At 36.1% G+C, this 22,683-nt stretch overlaps 1 protein-coding gene across 3 annotated transcripts in view; it reads left to right on the plus strand.

Annotated features, from left to right (window-relative positions):
* Window positions 1-22,683, plus strand: part of AMMECR1 (AMMECR nuclear protein 1) — a 147,599-nt gene that overhangs the window by 79,538 nt on the left and 45,378 nt on the right. For all 3 annotated transcript variants that reach the window (XR_004990825.2, XM_036454479.2, XM_036454480.2), the window contains exon 3: window positions 19,133-19,247. Coding sequence is in view for 2 of the 3 variants with exons in the window: in XM_036454479.2 (XP_036310372.1) it covers window positions 19,133-19,247 (115 nt within the window). In the remaining variant the exon portion in view is untranslated. The remainder of the gene's footprint in view (window positions 1-19,132; window positions 19,248-22,683) is intronic.

Consider the following 22,683-nt stretch of genomic DNA (forward strand, 5'->3'; position numbering starts at 1 on the left):
ATAATATCTACCCTCAATGAGCTTAAAGTCTTGCAAGAGAGCAACATGTACACAAAGAACTATAAAGGGTGTAATAAGTGATACATTGGATATATAAACAACACTACTGGAAGTGAGAGAAATTAGCTCTGGTTGGATAGAATGGGAAAGGTTTTAGAGGAGAACTGACATTGCAGCTAAATCTCTGTGGGCATTTAAGACTCACAACATTCAAAAGTGAGGATATGGGGAGCATATGCATTGTGTGTCTAACAACTTCCTGAGCCAAATGCAAGGGAAAAGAACAGTGTATGTTGTTTGAGAGAAAATTGTAAATAACCCTATGTGTGACTTGCGTTCTAATGAGGACAGTGGGAGATAAAATGTTAGACAAGGACAGGGTTGTTTTTTAAAGGCATTGAATTGCCATTGAAAGATTTTAAGCAGAGTAAAAAGGTCATTAGGGATGGCTCTGGCTGCTTGTATATAGGATGGAATGGAAAGGATAGAGATGAGATACAGACCAGTTAGGAGACTAATTTTAAATTCCAAATGAGATATGCTACAGGCCTGAATTAGATTAGTAACAGGAAGGATATAAAAAGATATATATCAGAGACATGGTAGTAATAGAACAAAATGAGACTATATGTGGGGAGTAAGGTAAAAGGGAAGAGTTGTAGATGGCTCCAAAGGGTTCTTCTTACATGATGGGGAGATGACACAATTAAAAATGATAAGCAACACAGCAGAAGTACACGTTGACACTTTGCTTGTAATAGAGTCATTTTTAATGTCAAAGTAATTTTACTTCAATCTTAGGGTATCTTTTTTCTGATTTTGAATATTGGAGATTTTTGTAAATTAAGAATTTAATTTTTAAAAAGTGTATCCTTTCAAGATATGGTATTGAGAGTGGAGTATACTGTCTAACATGTTGTTATATTAGTAGGATGTAATATATTGTTTTATAAAAAGTATAATAAGGAAAACAGAGGAACGGGACCCCTTATATCATGATTTTCTTTTAGCCTGTGCCTCAAAGCAAAGCTTAGAAAAATAAAAGATAAATTTATAGACTGTATCTTGATTGAAAAAACATTGATATGTAACATTTTTTAAAGTACACTGAACCCTTAAAATTCCTGTTTCTAACCAAATATACATTTTGTGGATGAGACATCTATTAAAAAAATAAATGTTTATAAACACTGGGCAGTTGTTATGGAATTTAAATAACTGTACTTACAACCTAAGAATGTCTTGGTTTCAAGACTGAATAAAGATAGATTCCAGACTTTTTTTAAAAGGTAAAGAGCACATCTGTTGATTTATCTAGCATGATAGAAACTGACTGAATTTTGTTTTATGATAAAAGTCAGCATCTTCTCTTCCATTTATTTGGATAATCTTCTTTTCCTTTGAGGAACTTCCCAGATGTTCTGTGAATATGATTCCAATTTAAAAGAATTGTTTTTATATTGTAGCTGAGTGATGTCCTAACTGAAACTCCTAGAATGGTATAATTCTAGACTGGGGGTTTTTTGAAATGTGTGTAGGAGTGCCCCATGACACTTAGGCTTCTTTGACTTGCTTAGAGTCTCAAAGCTGCTTGTGGGGGCAGTTTCCTGGCGTTAAAGAATCCAGCACCAGTGCAGTAATTTCCATTAACAAAGAAAATAAACATTTCAAGGTATCAGCTGGGGTCTAGATTTTGAGCAACATTCATATAATGCAGTAAAAATGAACAGCTAGCACCACAAGATGATTTAGATGGTTCCTTAAGTACAACTGTCATATTTTCTGAAATGAAGAGAAGCCCCCCAAAAGTGAAAAAGACAGGATGGTTGCTGCTGTACACATTGTCAAAAGAATCATTAAAAAAAAAAAAAAAAAAAAAAAAAAAAAAAAAAAGATTGTAAGCATTTAATACTAATATTTTGTAACTAGAGGCCCGGTGTATGAAATTTATACATGGGGTGTATGTTCCTCAGCCCAGCCTGCACCTTCTCTAATCTGGAACCCCTCGAGGGATGTCCAACTGCCCTCTCACAATCTAGAACTGCTGGCTCCCAACTACTTGCCTGCCTGTCGTCCTGATTGCCCCTAACCGCTTCTGCCTGCCAGCCTGATCACCCCCTAACCACTCCCATGCCAGCCTGATTGATGTCTAACTGCTCCCCTGCCAGCCCATTTGCCCTCAACTTCCCTCCTCTGCCGGCCTGGTAACCCCTAACTGCCCTCCCCCGCTTGCCTGATCGCCCCCAACTGCCCTCGCAGGCCTGGTGCCTCCCAACTGCCCTTCCCTGCTTGCCTGATCGCCCACAACTGCCTTCCCTTGCAGGCCTGGTCCCTCCCAAGTGCCCTCCCCTGCTGGCCATCTTGTGTTGACCATCTTATGTCCACATGGGGGCAGGATCTTTGACCACATGGGGGCATCAATCTTGTGAGTTGGAGTAATGGTCTTATATAGGATAGAGGCCTGGTGCATGGGTGGGGGCCAGCTGGTTTGCCCTAAAGGGTGTCCCAGATCAGGGTGGGGGTTCCCTTAGGTCATGGGGTGGCCTGGGAGAGGGGCCTATGGTGGTTTACAGGTCAGCCATGCCCCCCGGGTAAACTAAGCAGAGGCCCTGGTATCTGGAATTTATTTATCTTCTACAATTGAAACTTTGTAGCCTGGAGTTAAGGCCTGGGCTGGCCAGGGCTGCAGAAGCTTGGCTTCCTCCATCACCCAGGTCAACCCTAGCCTCCTGCTCTTCCAGTTCAGTGGCTGCTGCCATTTCTGTTGGAATTTATTTACCTTTTATAATTGAAACTTTGTACCCTTGAGTGGAGGCCCCGGCTTGACAGGGTGTGCAGAAAGCTTGGCTTCCTCCATTGCCAGGGAAATCCACGCCTCCCTCCTTCTCTCTGTTGCTGCAGCCATCTTGGTTGGGGTTAATTGGCATACTCGCTCTGATTGGCTGGTGGGTGTAGCAGAGTGATGGTTAATTTGCATATTATGCTTTTATTAGATAAGATAGCTTAACATTAAGTAGCGAAAACACTTTATATAAGTGTTCAATTTGTATTATGAGCACATCCTCCTATCTAATAAAAGAGTAATATGCAAATTGACTATCACTCCAACACACAAGGTGGCCACCCCTATGTGATCACAGATGGCTGTCCCCATGTGGATACAAGATGACCACCACAAGATGGCCAGCAGGGGAGGGCAGTTGTGGGCAATCAGGCCTGCAGAGGAGGGCAGTTAGGGGGGGGGGGACCAGGCCTGAAGGAGAAGGCAGTTGAGGGGGGACAAGGCCTGCAAGGGAGGGCAGTTGGAGGTAATCAGGCCTTCAAGGGAGGGCAGTTAGGGGCGACCAGGCCTAAAGGGGAGGGCAGTTAGGGGCGACAAGGCTGGCAAGGGAGAGCAGTTGGAGGGGACCAGGCCAGCAGGGGAGAACAGTTAGGGGTGACCAGGTCGGCAGAGGAGGGCAGTTAGGGGTGATCGGGCTGGCAGGGTAGGGCAGTTAGGGGCAATTGGGCCGACAGGGGAGCAGTAAGGTGTTGATAAGGCTGGCAGGGGAGTGGTTAGTGGGTGATCAGGCTGGCAGGCAGAAGCAGTTAGGGGCAATCAGGCAGGCAGGCAGGCATGCAGGCAAGTGGTTGGGAGCTAGCAGTCCTGGATTGTGAGAGGGATTCCCAATCGAAGACTGCAGGTTGGACTGAGGGACACTCCCCACCCATGCATGAATTTTGTGCACCGGACCTTTAGTTTGTTAATATTTATTTAGAAAATTAATTGTCACCACTTATAGATTATGCCTTTTATGATCTTTCATAGAAAACTACCTCCAAACCAGAAAACTGTGAGCTGCCTTACTCTGCCTACCATTGGGTTTGTGTCCTGTGTTTACTGACTACCTTAAATATTTGTCCAAGCCATGCATAATTTAAAAAGAAAAATTCTCATTTAAAAGGAGTCACAAGCTTATGGTGTTCAGTTGTAGATGATTTTTGCACTGTGGGTCCCCTTGTTCCTCTCATTTAATACTGATGATACAGAGATGACACTGATGATACAAAGATGACACAAATGATCAACCCAGTAGATAAAGGCACATGTTTTAAAACAGACTATAGGCTTTCTTGCCCAAAACCTTTTTGAATAAATTTTTTCCCCTACAGACTGTACTGGCTATCATTTCACTTTCATTGGAATATTAACCTATGACTATTTTATTTAGTATTCTTATGGAATACCTATTAATTTTAGGCAAACACATTTGCTGATTCTGATATTTTTAATGTTTCTTTAGAAACTACAAATCTCTGGGTCATTTTTTTTATCTTACTGTTCTGATTTACAATTCTGCATATGAAAAGAGGAAGTGTTATCACCTCAAATCAAGTAAGGTCAGTAGAGTACTCATCCATGCTGTGCTAGTACTGTGTAGTTTGTACTTAAGGGAAACATGTATGAATCTAGGAGTTTACAATATAATTAGAGTGGTTAAACTGAGGTAACTAGGCCTCTGAGGCCATGATCCATACTTCAAGAAGGAATAAATGGATGTGGAAAGCTGGAAGATCCTCTTGTGCTAGTCAAGTGAGAGATAGTATGTAGGTTTGAGGAGTAACAACGTCCAGAAATGCTTCCTTTGAACAGTGATGCTACTTTTTTCATTTGATAATTGATTTATAATGACTGCTTATTTTGTGCTTAATGTATAGGTTCCCCAATGACTTTGTTGCTTTGTCTTTTGTTTGTTCTAGCCTGTAAGTCTATAATCTCAGAGATACAAGTTTTTTCCCCTCCTCCCCCTATTTTACAGCTAAATGTAACCCAAAGTATGAAAAGTTAGTAACTTCCTTAGGTCAGACAGTAGTAAGTGATTGTGTTATATTTCTGATTCAGTTATTAGAGATCTATCATTAGACTTACACTTGAAGGTCCTTGAGTAGCTAGCAACACCAAAGTGGAAATAAAAGCTCCCAGATTAAAAATAATTGCACGTAAATAAATGAATAAATAAATAAATAAATAAATAAATAAAATTGCAGGAAGTCCATTATGATTAACAAAGAATTAATTAAATATTTATTTAAAATAATTTTGCTTGTTTTACTGACACAGATCATTCAAAATGGGCTAACAGAGTATTGTCAAGTAGAAGTTTTTTAAAGCCCTGCTTTGTCATATACACATAGATTTGTAATTATAGAGTTAAAGGGCATGTAGATGGTTAATCTTAGAGTCCTGATAATAGTTTCTCTTTCAGCAACTCCTGTATTTTTCTTACAACCTTAATTACAAAGTTGATTTGCTCAATGTAGCAGTCAGCCTAGCTCTGTTTAAATTAACACACATTCTGAATTAGTGGAGCTCAAATTAATGTTTTATTCTGTTACAAATAGTTTGTTTTCCATTACTGATAATTATTTTCATGAAAGTTAAATCCACAAAAAATTATTCTTTTCATTTTCTTACTGTTATTTACCAAAGTTTAAGAAGAGGCTTTTAGTTACATGGGGAGGGGAGAGGACATGGCAGTAGCAAAGGAAAATGAGGTGTTATAACCAGGTCTCTCAGATTTGTGGAGCAGGCTCTGAGCAGCATTCTAAACCAATATTCCTTGGAAAAGACAAATCAGACCTGGGAATCTTAAGTATAATGTGATTTAGAGAATGTTTGCTCTTATACACTAATGCTTTAACCCCTATCAGTCTAAGTTTGAAGAACCTCTTAATTGATAAACTTTCAGAAGTGCACCAAAGGTCCACTCCTCTTTCCCAAAGTTAGCCCTTCTTCCACTAAATCATTCCCAGCTTTAGAGAGTTGATTTTCAACAAGCTCCCCTTTCCTCTTGGAAGATTACTCACCTGCAATCCCACAGAGAACTAAGAGTGGGCAGAGGATTTTTTGAAAGGAGTTTTTATTTGTGAACTGATGTCTGATTTCCTTAGATCAATGTTCATTTAGAGAGACTGTTATCTGGTGCTTCTTTTTGCTATGCCTGCCTTTGCTGATTTGTGATTTATCCATTTCATAAGATTTTCTTTTATAAGAAGGTGTGAAAGGCATAAAAATAGACTGGTGTTATGGTTCCCTATGTGTTTTAAGCTACAACAAAATAGTAGTAACAAACATTGAACTCCTTCAGGATGCAAAGCATCTGTGTTTTCCTCAGGGGAAAAGGCCTGTGAGATCAAAGCAGCTCTGTAATTCTATCGTGGAAGTAGATTATTATCTATTTATAGCAGTCCATGAGTTTTAGTTAGAAAAATGATGCTAACTTGTGTTGTACTATGAATTCACTGTAAGTAATCTTGCTAAAGACCAAAAAGACCATTTACACCATCTAAATGAATAGTCTTTAATACATATTAAACAGGTAAAAACATACTTTGGTGGACAGTTTTTATGTGATGAATAAAAGGATATTTAGAGTGTAGGGGAATGTTGAGTGTTTAATAAAGTATGATCAGTAGGAGTACTTAATGTTTATTATATTGCCAATAAATGTTTATTAAATATGAGATTTTCCTCCTACATTATTTCTTTCACTTATTAAAAATTTATTCACTAGCTACTGAGTGCTGGGCACTGGGCATCCAGTGGTGAGCAAAAATAAGCAGTCCTCATACTCATGGAGCTTATGCTCTAATAAAATTATATATATGACATACACGTGGGTATAAATAGTCAAAATGTAGTTTTGAATTTATGTTTCTACAGGGTTTTGCTTAATCTGGTAGATTTTCTGCAAATAGGTGAGTATCCATAAGTTTAAAAGTAGTAACGCCTTGTGAATTTAGGTGTATTTCTCATTTTTTTTACATTTTTAAAATGTGACTTAGTTTATGAGATTTGTACTTATCATTAGGTGCTCTAAGTTGCTCATATAAATGCCAGTCATATTGTGGCATTATAGTAAAACTTCTATGAATAAAGTTGTTCCACAGGACTGCAATTGAACATACTAGGCCACTGTATGTATACTTGTGCTTAGCACATAGCAGGCACTCAATAAATATTTGCTAAATTAATTCACATCCATAGACATTCTCTTCCATCAATAATCAGTAGGACTGCCACTTATTCACAGCAGGTTTTGCTGCTGTCAGGGATAGCGATGTCACATGACTAATTTAAATTACATGGCTTTTATCCATTGCATTTTTCCAACGCCAAATGATGCTTATTTCCTTTTAGTATCTATTGTGTGTATGTTTTAAATATATACTGTAGTACAGATTCAACAATTGTCATTATTTCAGCAGCATATAGTGAAGCTTTTCCAATATTTTATTAGGTGGTGTGCTTGTCTCATGGAAACAAAGCCAAAGTAGAACCTTTTCAATGGGAGAATTAAGTAATTTTTAATGGAAAACTATACAAGTAAAATTTTTCTTTGCCTTTTAAAATTGGGTTTATGAAGCTATAAACAAAACAAGAGATGAGTTAAAATACCCCTTTCTGTTTGATCGGGCTCACTTTAACATATTTGTTGAAAGGAATAAAGTAAAACATGTTCCAAGAGATTGGAAGGTAGCTTGGGTTCAAGTCAAGAGCTTTAGCAGTACATCAAGAACAACATAGTTGTCCCTTGCTGAATCTCCACATGACTTTGTGCTATTTACTTGAAAATGGACATTAAGGTTACTTTTCCCTGACCACCTTATAGTTTAACATATTTAAACACATACAATGAGAACTACAGTGGCATTTACAATAGGGGCAGGTTCTGTCATTCTTAGAGCTTGATACAAGGGAACTAAATACTCTTATTTTAAAAATGCATAACTTTTCTGTCTAATAATCCTTCTATGGCGCTCAGCAGTTGGAGAGAAAGGATTGGACAGAATGGATAGACTGCAAAGGTAAGAATAGCAAGGGAAAAGCACAATGAAGAGAGAGCCACACCTACTAGGAGTGTGTAAGAATAAAGTGAGATGAGGGGGCAATGGGTTAGAAATGGAAAGAGGGCCATAGTGAAGCCTGCATTTGCCACCCTCACTGTGTTGGTGCTCCCCAATCCTTATCTGCTCAGTTTCTACATTCTGTGTGGTTTTGTCATGCTGACAAGTGCCAGGTGCCTGATAATGTCTAGTTATTCTTGGAAGCCCACTGCTTTATTGTTCTAGTTGTTCCCTGGAGCCTCCGACATAATTCTCTTCTTTTTTCTTTGCACATTGGTTATGGGGTGTTATTGGATTAGGATAGAGTTGGGACTTGGTCAACAAATATGTGAAAGATTAATGGAAAGATCAGTCATTGGGGGGAGGGGAAGTCAAAAGATGCAACATATAGTTCCAGCTCCACTACTCAGTAGCTGTGTGACTTTGAACACCTCACTTTCCTCTCTAGTTCCCCCAAATATCAAATGAAAGGTGTGGACTAGATGATATATAAGTTCTTGTATCTGTGACATTTGGTGACTCTCTGACTTTAGAGCCTTATTCTTGGAGGGCAACTGTTATGATTTATAATATAATGTAGCATTAGCTTTGCTACTTTATGGGGTTGTTTTGAGGGTCACCTAGGAAGAATGATGTGAAGACCCTTTGGAAACTTTATAAAGAATCATAAAATGAAGACAATATGAGTGATTTGAAATGGAAAAAAATTCCCCAAAGATATGACATAGTAATAAAAATGGAAATAGTTCTGTTTAAATGAATGTAAGGCAAGTTATAGAGGCCTTAAAACACATGTAGTTTATGCTTCACTGCAGGAAAATATGTGATTGCAAATTATAAAAAGCAAGGAACTGACTCAATAGCCATTGCCTGGTTAAGCAATAGGAGGATGAGGCACTCAGCTTTTTTTTCTTCTAATTGGCCTTCTGCTTTTCAAGGTTACCTTAAAAGCCCTAGAAAAAAAACAGGGAATAGATCATGTACTTTCTCTGTTACCATCACCCATCAACTCCCCAAAGGCTGAAATAGAACGTAAAACCAGTACAGAAGGGAATGGGTCATCCTGACGCAATGGTGAAGCTTGATAACATGTGACTGCCTTGCACAATTATCCTTGTCCAATGGAGGCAGCAACTGTAGGCCTTTGTGTTTTCATCTGTTCCCACACCCACATTCTTTCCTTTCATCTCCTTGAGACATTTTACTATTCATGCTTCCTCACCTAACTAGGTATAAAGAAGAAAACATCCAGAAGTTTGGGGAGGAGGAGAACAGAAGGAAATTCAAAGTGGGGAAAAAATGTCAGTGAGGCAATAGAGACGGCTGGATCCCTCTTTCTCTCTTCCTCAGCATGACTGAGTGGATAAGTTTACTTTGCACCTCATCTTTAACACTGACTTAACACTTTTCCTTTGTTACCTTTAGTTCCCTATTGGTGACATCCAAGGAAATTATAGTCAGTCCACTCAATGAGAACCAACATGCTAGCTCTCAGCAGACCTTTACCATCTAGGACTGGCAATAGTTTTAGAAAAGACAATAAATCCATGGGTAAGACAGAATCACCCCAACATGGCACATAAATTAGAGTGGCAACATATGTTTTGCAATTTACAGAGTTTTAATTTATAGATTTTATTACCATGGAAAGAGGGACGGGGAGCGGGGGAAGAAAGGCAGGCATGTCTCTCGTGGTGAGTATGAAAGAGCTTATTCATTCAAGTTGGAAAAGTAAAGTTAAAAATAAGAAACAGGCCTACCATCCTAGATATGTCCAAAACTACTACTTTGGTAACTCTATTATGACTTACGGCAGATTAAATTTAAAATTGTGAAAAGGCTTCAGAATAAAGGAAGGCCTATTGTCCCACTAATATGGCTTATTAAGTCTAGATAAAACAGATGTTTTTCAATGGCAGCAGCTCTGAATCACCAAGATCAAAATGGAGAAAGAAGAGAATAAAAACAAGCTAATACTTTCACTAAAGTAGTACTGTTTAATCTCAGTTTCAGAACCTGCTCACACTTATACCTAAAGCATTCTGTTAAACCCCAGGAGAACAAGCATTAATTGGGAGAAAATTCCTTAAATCCGATTAAATGTGTATACATTGTGTTGATTTGCTAACATTCTAGAAACGATACTGTAAAAAGAGACTAGCAACCCAGAGTTCATACCTGTTTATATGACCTTTGTCAAGTTGTTTGATCTCATTGAACACAGTCAACTTCAGTGTCTTCAAATGTGATTGTTTTGGAGACTCAACAAGAAATACATGTGTAGCACCTGACTCACAGTATGTGTTCAGCCAATATTGGCTCTTACATTTAGGGCTGCTTTTGCTCATAGTGGCATGTCTAAGTATATTAGAACCAGTCTCCTAGGATTTAGGAGCTGTAGATTAGAAGTCTCCAAAGAGAGGTATAACCAGATGATCCATTGTTGGGTGAGAAGAAAAGATTAGACATTCTATTTGTGATTTTCTAATCTAAAATATAAAAAAGTACTTGTACTCCACTAATAGTTCATGTATGGATTGGCCCTGGTGCTCTCATTTGGTCTATAACAAAGGGACATTGTCACATAATCCTGTGGAAAGCATAAGATCTCTTATTTGATGGGAATAGGTAGTAACACAATCCTTTCATTCACTTTTAGCGAATTTCAGAAAAGTATTTCAGTTTACATGCCCATAGTTAAATAGATTCACAGTTCTTATATTACATGCCACCTGTTTCTTTGCAGGAATCTTCTTAAGCCACTTGTCCATTGCTCCTAAAATTAGCTAATGCTAAATAAACTAGCCCAGGCAGGATACACAAGTGGCTTAAGAAAATTCCTGCAAAGGAATCATGGATTAATGAAAATAGTAATAATCCAAGCACAAGGCAAAGATGAGAAAATGATGGAGCTAGCTGGCACTTCAAGTTACCGCGTAACCTGGTTGGCCAAGTTACAAAGTAAAAATGAAAATAATCAAAATATGTCAGCCTCCAAATAAGAGAAATGATCAAGAACATTTGAAATATGTATTTTTACCTGCTGTTTTTAAGAACAAAACTTACTCTAAGTATATATTAGGCCTTGGTTATATTAATTACTTTCTAAGTAAATATACATGTTGGGAATATGTGCTCAAATGTTTTATTGCTAAGAATGCTCAGTAAAAACAGTTTGGAAACCATTGGTTTAGATAAGGAAAGCGCAAAACCTCTCAGCTCTTATTCTTTGCTGCTTATAGAGTTTTGTTTTGCTAAATATTATTCTGGTAGCATAATCAGTAGGATATAGAATAATATATCTAAATCAATTGAAGACAAATTGAACATAATTCATGGAATTACATTTCTGGGTAAATATTTCTTGTATGGAAGTAAAAGACCAATCCTTTGCGCTAGAGATTTTTAAAAATCTAATTCAGGAAAACCAAGAAAGAATAGCAAAGCAACAGGAATGCATGCCTGCAAAATTATGGAACTTCTTGATAAAGAGGCACCTTAATTAATGTAGTAGATATGTTACTAGAAAAGATGTATTTGTTTCATTTCTGTAAAATTTTCCTACAACTCTGGATCACTTGGTAACTAGTAAACCCTGCAGCAATGAGTGTAAAACAGATCTTTCCAGGAAAGAAGTTAACCTCGTCTGACCACTCCTGTCAGCATTCCTATTATATGTGATTTTAATAAGTCTTTTATATGTATCCATATATTATTTTGTAATATACTATTTTTATATGCTCCATGACTCTTCATGTAATAAAAGGCATAGAACAGGTACCCAATAAATATTTTAAAAATTAAAGAAAACGAAGTGAAGGCTTCTCAGAAAAACAAACATAAAAACAAAGCCAGAACATGGGAAGATAGCCATTATCCACTGGGATGGCCACATTTAATTCCTAGAGCAGATAATTTGTTTAGATGCTCCCATCTCAAGTTTGAAGGGTTAATCTTACTCTTGGAACTCCCTTCCACCAGAGCCATGATATGGTGGCTGCCCTGTAAGCATCAACTTTACAAATATGCTGATGATCAAAGTTCTTTTCTATCCACTGCTTATTAAGCACCTAGTGTATGCAAGACACTAATACAAGTGCTAATATTTTATTTATTATAGTAACTCTGAGAGGTAAGCACTATTATTATTCCCATTTTATAGACGAGGTAATGGAAGCTAGCACAGGTTAAAAGACTTATGCAGATGTCACACAGCTAGTATGCAATAAAGCCAGGATCCAAATGCAGGTATGTCTGACTCAGAATCCAAACTCTTGACCATGCTACTGTGCTATGTTCTTTAGGACTATGAAATAGTGTTCATGTATTAATGAGGACTTCAATTTTGCATTTTTAGGAGGTATAGTTATTGGCAGTAAGTCATAGGGAACTGTTGTGATATTCTGGAGACATGATTTTAATGTCCCTGGGGAAATGATACTTGGTTAGGGTTATAGAGGTTTCTAAATTGTAAGAGAAAAGTCAATAAAAATTATGTTCAATTTTTAAAAAAAATATATTTTATTGATTTTTTACAGAGAAGAAGGAAGAGAGATAGAGAGCTAGAAACATCGATGAGAGAGAAACACCGACCAGCTGCCTCTTGCACACCCCCTACTGGAGATGTGCCCGCAACCAGAGTACATGCCCCTGACCGGAATCGAACCTGGGACCTTTCAGTCTGCAGACCGATGCTCTACCACTGAGTCAAACCGGTTTCAGCTTACATTCAATTTTATTTGAGAGGTAGTTCAGTTTTATAGTGTCCTAACTCAGATAACACAAGAATGAAATCCCTAGAAACTTTGAAAGTCTATGCCAGATTTATTTTGTGTTACACTCACTTGAAACTAGAGACAATCTCACAATTTCAAGTTTCCCAAGATTAAAATTGTCGGTGGTCAAACCATAATCTGTTTTCCACATAAACAGATTTTTTTTTGTCAAGACCATTGAGAGCACTATTCTAATACTGGGTAGTAATGAATGACCCAAAGTCATACTGAGTCTTAAAGATGAACCTGAGTCATGAAGAGACAATTAAATGATGTTCATTATACCTTTGTAGAATATATTTTAAAATTTTTTCATCAGAAAAACAATGAAAACAAAACACTGTTTCTAGTCATCTATTTCTAAAACCAGGATAAAGTCAACCCAGAAATTCTGAAAGGAGAGCACTATGTGGACAGTATATGGAGGGAAATTAGGAGTACTTTCCATACACACTAAACATTTAGCCATCTGTTTTTCTATGTATCTCCCCAACCCTAAGCCCCAGTTTTAGTTCTGCTCCACCAAAACAAATTCACAACTTGTTCTCCTAATTTAAAGGTGAGGAACTTGTGGCTAGGAGGCAGATTCTTGACAATATTGCTCTGGTCATCACAGCATGCAGCCTAGAGAGTATTTTCCCCTCCTGGTGGGCACCTGTGGCTATCCCAGAGAATAAAGGTTTTTACAAGTAAGAATTCTAGATTAGAGCAATTCAAGAACTTTAAGCCAATCAGTAGGTGATAACACTCTAGTAGGGGTGTCAAACTCAATCAGAGAAGGGGCCAAAATCTAAAATCCAGCCTAAATCGCGGGCCGAATGGTTTACTGAACAGTCATAAACTGTCATTGTGATGGAAACGCAGCAGAGTGCAGTGATGACAGCGCGGTGCGGGCCACATTGCAAGGCCTGGCGGGACGGATTTGGCCCGAGGGCCTTGTGTTTGACACATGTGCTTTAAAGCCTAAGTAAATCCTATAGAATAGGATCTACATAATATTTATGGAAACCTACAGGAAGTATTGCACTAAATCTTACTTTCCCTCTTACCTTCCACTCCTCCTTGCTCTTTGTCCCTTTTGTGTGTAATTATTTACTTTCTGTACCTCCCACTTTTCCTGCTTCTTATTTTCTCTTCCTCTCCATCTTTATTTCTTTGTATATATTTTCTTTTTCTCCTTTTTACTTTCTCTTAATTTTCCTCCATACTTTGTTAATCACCCATCATATCACATTAATATATACAATTGTATATTATATATATTTAAATTAATATATGTAACTGTTAATGTTCATTGAACAGTAAATGGGTTGTATTTATTACTCTAAAGAAAAATATCTCCTAATTAAATAACATTTTACATATGGCTTAATGATGGAAAATTTTCTTTTTATGTCACAGTCCTCACCAAAATAAGGTTCCTTTGTCCCTTCCTTAACCTTAATCATGTCTTTTGTCACTTCTCTCTACACTTATGTTTGATGAATAGTCACTTTTTTTACATTCTGTTTTATGCCTGTTATTTTCTCTAATAGCGGGGAAGCAAAAATTGCTACTTAATGTGAAAGAAAGGTTAGGGATAATTCTAGTACTCTAAGGTTTTTGGAGTTCATACATGCCACATGTGCATGCACTCTGTTCCAGTAGCTCTGATGAGGAATGGCAGAATATCTAAATGATTGAAACCTCTCATGAAAACTATGTGAGTGTGTTTTTTAGACTAATGTATGTTTGATTTGCTTTTCTTCACCTATCCAAACAGGGATTTTAAATTTTGATTTTAATTACTTCTTTGTCCTGAAAAATGATTGCTTGTAATATGAAGCCTTTCTCAGTTTGGTAACGTTCCACTGGATAACTGATTAAAGTGTTTAGTGTTTTACAAATCAAAGGAATGAATGAATTGAGTGAGGGAATGGCTAGCTAGCTAGATTCATTTAAATCTTTTCCATTGCATGCTATATTTTTTACAATGAGCCTTGTAATATCTAAGGTTTTGTCTCTTTTCAGCTGTGTTTTTTCTCTCACACAGTTTCTAGGCACTGTCACAAACACTTTCTTTTATAGCCCAACTCTTAATTCCTTTTTAAAAAAATGTTCATTTTCATTTAAGTGCTATTTAACATTAGATATTAACTTTGACAGATGTTAAGACTGCTTCTCAATTAAGAGAAATATATTCTTGGGAAAGTGCCAATTTGAATTGAATATATTTGAATTTGGTATGTGAATTAAATTGTTGTTTCAACCTACCCATCCATCATAAGAGTGATGAAGCAGCCAGCTGGTTTTCTATATAAGTGGTTTTTATTTTTTTTTCCATAGCAATATTCAAACATTAGAAATTGGCTTCCTATTGTAGGAAAGAAAACTTATATGAATTTATTACAGGATTTCACTATTTGTCAGTTCCTTAGACTGCCTAGAATTTAAATGGGCAGACCCTACTTTGGTATAAAATGCTTCCCATGGACAGCATTAATATTTTAAAATCCTTTTTTTTTTTTTTTTTTTGCTCCTGCATATTTCCAATACACAGGAAGTCTGGCTTTATTTACCCTTTGGCTACTAATAAATGCTATTAAACTGTTACCTTTTTTAGGCAGAGGCATTGCAAGTATGAGATCAGAATTGCCAAATAAGGCAAGCATTTAATTTTAATATTTATTTATTTAATTTCTTTATTGATTAAAGTATTACATATGTGTCCTTATTCCCCCATTACCCCCACCTACCATTTGTGTCCCCAGCCCCTGTTGTCTGAGTCCATTGATTAGGCTCATATGCATGCATATAAGTCCTTTGGTTGATATCTCTTTATAATCTATTTAAATGTGGCAACTAAAGTATAGATACTAGAAAGAATTTTAGACTTGAGTCAAGAATCTCGGTTGTATTCCCACCTGTGTCACTAACTAGCTGGGTCACCTTGAATAATCTACTACCCAATTCTAGACTGCATGGCTCCCCTTCCACACTGCATGTTCTATATACTAGAGAGCAGGGCTGAGGGAAGCTGAATCTTGTTTATTAGCTATCTGCATCAGCCTACCAGTTCTGAGGTCAGTTTCCAGCTGCATTTTTCATATTTTTCATAATCCTTTAAATCCTTGCTAGGCTTTCATTCCTAGTTTCTTTCCCTAGGAATTTGCATTTAGAGATATAGAGGGCTTCCTACCTTTTGGAATTTTCCTGTGTTCATGAATTTAATGAAGTTACTTAGAGTTGATGAAAAATATACGAATTAAAAGTCTTGTTCTGGTGTCTCTATAAAAGCACAGTGTTTCCATCATGACTAATATACCTTCACTATTTCAGAATTTTGAATTTAATACTTTTGAGTCTTGATATGGTGAGGCATGATTGTCAGTTTCTCTTATTAGCCATGTTGCATTCTCCCATCTACTCCTTGTTCTGAACATACCTTTTTTTTTTTTTTTAAGTCCAGAATGATTGAGCAACCAGGAAATCTTGCTGGCCTGATCCTTAGTTAGATTTTAGAAATATTCCCTTAATTTAAAATAGTTTGAATTGCACTGAGCTACCATTTACCTTTTGTTGGTTTGCTACAAAATAAGGTAAAGAAAAAATAACTTGCCTCAGAGTATTGAGGAACTAACTGTATGGCTTGTGTATTTTAATGGAAAGCAGAGCTAGATACAAAAGACTCTTCATTGAAGGAGGCCTTGCCTATAATTAAAAAGGCAGACCATAACAAGTATTGGCGAGGATGTGGGGACATTGAAAAAAATCCTCATACATTGCTGGTAGGAACGTACAGTGGTACAGCCACTGTGGGAAACAGTTTGGTGGCTCCTGAAAAAGTTAAACATGAAATTACCATATAATCCAGCAATTCCACTCCTATGTATCTGCCCAAGAGAAATGAAAACATATGTCCACACAAAAAGTAAAAAATGGTTGTTCATAGCAGCATTATTCATAACAGCTCCAAAGTGGAAACAAGCCAAATTTCCATCAGCAGATAACTGGATAACAAAACGTGATTTATACAGATAATTGAATATTACTAGGTAATGAAAAGAATGAAGTACTGATATGTGTTACAACATGAGTGAAACTGAAAAAACATTATGCTGTATGAAAAAATTCAAACAAAGGCCACATATTGTATGATTCTGCTTATATGAAATGTCTAGAATAGAGAAATCCATAAAGAGAAGGTGGAATGACTGCTAATGGGTATGGTCTTTCTTTTGGGAGTAATTAAAATGTTTTAATATTGGATAATGGTGACAATTGTACAACTGTGAATACAATAAAAACTATTGAATTGTGTACATTAAAAGGGTGAATTTTATATGGGAATTATATCTCACTAAAGCAGTTTTATATTAAAAATTAGTGACTATATTACTATAATTGAAATTATGAAAGGAAGGAGGAATGGGAAGTTAGTATTTAATGGGTATCATGTTTCTGTTGGGCAAGATGAAAAAGTTCTTGGGATGGATGGTGGTGTTGCTTAACAATGTGAATGTACTTAATCTCACAGAACTGTACACTTAAATATGATTAATAAGGTAAATGTTATGTTATATATTTTACCACAATAAAAAAGCAATAACCCTAAAAAATACATTTTATATCATTCTAATGTGTAAGCCTTTTTTTAAGCAGAAAAATTGAAAGCGTGATTTGCCTTTTTGCATGAGATTCTTCTAGTCTATGTTTTAGAGCTTCTCTCCAGAGTGTGTATATTCTTTGGTGAGGAAAAGGTGGAGTTTATACAGGCATATGTCTTTATCTTGGCTTTGAATGAGAACTTTAAAATACTTTTTGAAACTTTATTTGCCAATTGAAAAATAAAAGAAGCCATACCATAGGAAATTTATGTTGTTAAATTATAAAATAGTGAAATGTCAATACTCAGAGTATGAATTATCATAGATTTCCTGCATTTCTTGGATAATCTTGATTCCTTGGCTGGAAAAAATCATTTATACTTTATATAGGCACCTCTGTATCTTTCTACGAGCATTTTCCTATCTATAGCAGGATAGAATGACCACCAAAATATATTTGAAAATACAAACATATGTATATATTTGTACAGTACAGTGGGTGAGTTTCAGAATGTGAAGGAATTGAAAAAGGGGGGGGGGGGGCGGGAATCCAGCAACGAGGAAGTCACTTAAAATGGAATTAAATTATTTCTAAAGGCCACAGGACCTTGTTATGACCCAAACAGTTTGTACACTCTAAATTTGTAACCTATTAGAATTAATCTATAAAAACATGCTTAAGATTAGCTGCTATATAAGATGTTTGAGGCTCAATGGATCAAATGCCAGCAGTACCATTTAATATAGTATGCAATCAGTGGTATGTTTGTTTTTCTTGACCAGGAAGTGGTTTCTTTTAAAAGTACAAGGAACTCACAGCACGTGTGTGTGTGTGTGTGTGTGTGTGTGTGTGTGTGTATTTTCTGTTGTTACAGGAAGAATTTGGATCTTCCAACATTTTTGTCCTTTATAGTGGTTGTTTTCTAGAGTTTGGCATTGTGGTATATTACCTTTGATTATAAGATCCAATCAGAATTCATGTACTCAGAAATCAATTGATGTGATTAGTGGTCTCCTAATTATACTTTTATATCCTAGATTAGCCTTATTTCCTATAATTTCATAATTTTTAGTCATATATTGAATTATTCTTTATAGGGGACCTAAAATCCTTATGAGTAGTTTTAGTCTGAAATTTACATGATTCTTGTCATTTTCTTATTTCTTTTGCTTGAAGAAAGTGAAATTTTTATAATTTTTTTGAACTCTGAATGCTATTCTATGGTAACTGGACAACCTAGTATGAATTTGTTTTATAACATGAAATGCATATTTTTTTTTTCCACCAGCACTAGATCCAGGAGTCTTTCCACAAGTTTCCACTAGTCTGGCTTTTATTCTCCTTAAAAGTAAAATAAAACATTCCCAAATTCTACAAGTAACAAGAAAGTGCACCAGGAAATGACTGTACAGGAAATGTGATTGAGCATTCACTCTTTTTAAAAATATATTTTTTATTGATTTCACACGGAAAGGGAGAAGGAGAAAGAGATAGAAACGTCAATGATGAGAGAGACACATTGATTGGCTGCCTCCTGCTTGCCCCACACTGGGGATCTGGGCATGTGCCCTGCCTGGGAATCGAACCATGACCTCCTGGTTCATAGGTTGATGTTCAACCACTGAGCCACTCCAGCTGGGTGAGCATTCATTCTTTACAATTGAATTGGTCTCAGAATTGGCTAGTAAACACAATCTATTGAATGAAAAAAGAATGACAACTAAAATCTTTGGGGCCTTTAAATATATATTGAAGATTATTGGTGTGGTTGGCACCTTAATGACTTTTTTTTATCTCTTACCTTTTTCAAATGATTATTTGCACTTGAAATTAGGAATACTCATATTTAGTGATTGCTTTAATATTTGCTTTGTTTTCAACAGTGCCCTTAAGGATAGCCGTTTCCCCCCAATGACAAGGGATGAACTGCCACGGCTCTTCTGCTCAGTGTCTCTGCTCACTAACTTTGAAGATGTTTGTGACTATTTGGACTGGGAGGTAAGACTATAGAAAATTTTTAAATAGAAATGAAGGTAACTTCTGAGTAATTTTTTTTAAAATTAGGCCCAGAAAATAACTCTTTCATCCTATTCATTATTTTAGGGAAATTAGAGATTAACATGGATAAATAGACCTCAGAGCTGATCAATGAGAAGTTTTTTTTTTAAAGGCAAAGTACTATGTATTGTTTTAATCAAAAATTGAATTTGCTCTTCAATTTTATCCCATTATTTCACCAGAGAACTTCATAAAAGCTGTCAATAAATAGTAAGAAAGACTGATTAGAATTTATTCCTCCTCTTACAATCTGGTGAACTTTGGTATAACTGCCACCAAGTAGTTAGGTGTTCAGAGGATGCATCTAAGAATCAAGGAGCAAAAAAGTTAGGATAACACCATACTTGGGGGAAATGTACCAGCCTGTGGATAATAACAGGGTGTTATTTAATTAGTTAAATCATGCCAATTCATTCTTGGCCACCTTAATTTATGCGCTTAAACACACAAATAATATCTCTCTGCACTGCCATTATCGGAGTAGTCTCTATTGATCTTATTTTTATTCTTTAATATGTGGGGTTGGGGGTTTTAAGGAAGTTTAGAGGTTGTCACTATGATTTGCTTTGGTGGTTGGGAAGAGATAGTTAAGTGTCTATCCATGAAATTGTACACATAGACATGGTCATATTATTGAATGCCTACTATGTTTAGAGCACTGTGCTATATGTAAAAAAGTACTAACATTTGGTCTGTACCATAAAGCATCTTATAGTCTACTAGGAGAGAAAAGAAATATATACAAAGCATGAAGAAATCAGTAGATAAAAATAAGAATAAATAATCTATCAGTATAAAACATTGGAAATTTGGTGATATATATAGCATTCTCTTACACGCACACAGACGCACACACACACACGCACACACACACAAATGATATAATTGTATTTTTATGATATAGCATATTTTAATTTACTGCCTTTTTTGAAATGCCCATCCCTCATGGTAACTGAGATATTTTGCCTTATGGACAGATCACTGTCTTGATAGTTAATTGGATTTGAGTTTGATTTTTTTGCTTTGCCACGATTCTTAGTGAGATTTTGGACAACTTCCTTCACTGCCATTCAGTTTTTCCACATACAAAATAAGACATTTATAAAGTTCATAAATCTTCATTTGAGAAAACCTCTATGATATAAATTATTGTTGTTATGCCACAGTTATTTTAAAAATTCTTTAGAGAGTAGGGTGAAAGAGTTCTTTCTGTGTTTTGCTGTAGGGTTTTTTGAGCAATATCAGAATATGAAAGCATCTTAAGATTTTTTTTGTAAAGGAAAAAAATAAAAGTAATTGATAGTGTTGATCTTAGCTAAGTTGGAATGTGATTGAACATTCATAATTGATTGTTCACTATAAATTTATAGTTCCTATTTTACTTTCTCTTAAAGAGAAGTCTATCAATATTATAGAAATATTCCACAGTGCTTTACTTTTTAAAAAATCCTCATCTGATATTTTAATGGACTTTTAGAGATAAAGGAAGAGAGAGATAAATATTGATGTGAGAGAAAAATTGATTGGTTGCTTCCTATATGCACCCTAACCAGGGATAGAATCCACAACCTAGGTACATGCTCTGACCTGGAATTGAACCCACAACCTTTTATGTTTGGGAACAATGCTCCAGCCAACTGATTCACTTAGCCAGGGCTCCGCATTACTTTATTTTTAATAAACCCAAATCATATCCTTTAATTACATTTTGGGTGGTTCTTTTACTGTTTTAAAGCTACTCCTTCATCTCTAACTAAATTTTTATTTCTGCTTTCTGAATTTTAAGGTGCTATGTTGTGGTGAGGGTGGGAATAATAACAGGGACAGCCTGATATCTAAGGGATGACTGAGCTACAAAACACTTTTACCCTTAATTGCAGCCACCGAGTTGGAAGTATAGTTCAGGTGTGTGTGTGTGTGCGCACGTGCATGGGTGTGCATGTGTGTGCATGTGCATGAATGTATATTGCATAGATGTGTGTGCATGTGTTTGTGGGTAAGGAACAATGGGAGAATCTAACAGCTGTTAAATAGGTATGGGTAAACATGGAGTCCACCATCATCTTCTTTAGCCCACTTTAAGCATTGTCTGAAGCTAAAATTAACCTTGATATTATTGGGGTTTTATGTTCATGAGATGTATCAGCTTTCCTTTGGGAGGGTGAGAGTTTAAGCACTTAGGAATTAGTACTGTGTACTCTTTCAGGGTATATTTATCCTCTCTGGTCACTATATTCCAGTTAGAATGTCTAGAAGATTTTATATTGCTTCTACTTGGTATTTTAAAGACTTAACTATTGGTGTCTATTTAGTGATGCTTTCCTGTTAAAGTACCAACAAAATATGCAAACATATATTTCGTACTTTAGATATGTAAGCATTTTAAAGTAATTAGGTACTACTAGAATGGCTTTGCTAAAAGGAAAAGTGTGTACTTCTCAGTTCTTAGTTTGAAGTGTTTTAGCATAAGAGAAATTTGTTCCCAAAGAGTAAGGATGAAAATTACTGTGATTTGGAGTTAAAAAAACAAAAAACAAAAAACTGCACCATAGTCAGTGATTGATAATGGAATGGTATCATTTTGGAATGATGTTATAAGGGTCATCATTAATAATTCTAAAAAAGCATTGCTACTTTAAACACAGAATGGTCGAGTTGAATTAAAGGTATTTTTTTAACAAAGTATATGTCAATAAAATTCCACTCCTAGGTATATACCCAAAAGAAATGAAAACAGATTATTGGAACAAAAACTTGTACTTGAATGTTCAGAGCAGCAGTATTCCCAAAAGCCAAAAGCTGGAAGCAACCCAAATCTCTATCCACAGATTAAGGGATAAAAAAATGTGGAATATCAATACAATTTAATATTAGTCAGACATAAAAAGAACCTTGAAAACATTATGCTAAGGAAAAGAAGCCAGATAAAAAGGCCGCATACTGTATGATTCTATTTTTATAAAATATCCAAAATGGGAAAATCCATAGAGATCAATTATACCGTATTTTTCGGACCATAAGACGCTCCGGACCATAAGACGCACCAGTTTTTAGAGAAGGGAAATGAAGAAAAAAAGATTCTGAAACAAATAGTGTCCTAAAATATTTTATGTGCATTAAAACCCAACATCACAGTCATAAACACATGTAATCAACCCTGTAAAGTAAACAGCAGCATTTAGAACCATTTTAGAGCCGGGCAAGCACACAGAGACCACACAGAGCCGGGCAAGTAAAAAAACTTTTTTTTTAAAGTATATGTGTAGGCTATATTTGGACCATAAGACGCAGGGACTTTTTCCCCCCACTTCTGGGGGGGAAAAAGTGCGTCTTATGGTCCGAAAAATACGGTATATTAGTTGTTACCAGGAGATGA

This window comes from Pipistrellus kuhlii, unplaced genomic scaffold (genome assembly GCF_014108245.1).
Source record: "Pipistrellus kuhlii isolate mPipKuh1 unplaced genomic scaffold, mPipKuh1.p scaffold_m20_p_29, whole genome shotgun sequence".
NCBI lineage: Eukaryota > Metazoa > Chordata > Mammalia > Chiroptera > Vespertilionidae > Pipistrellus > Pipistrellus kuhlii.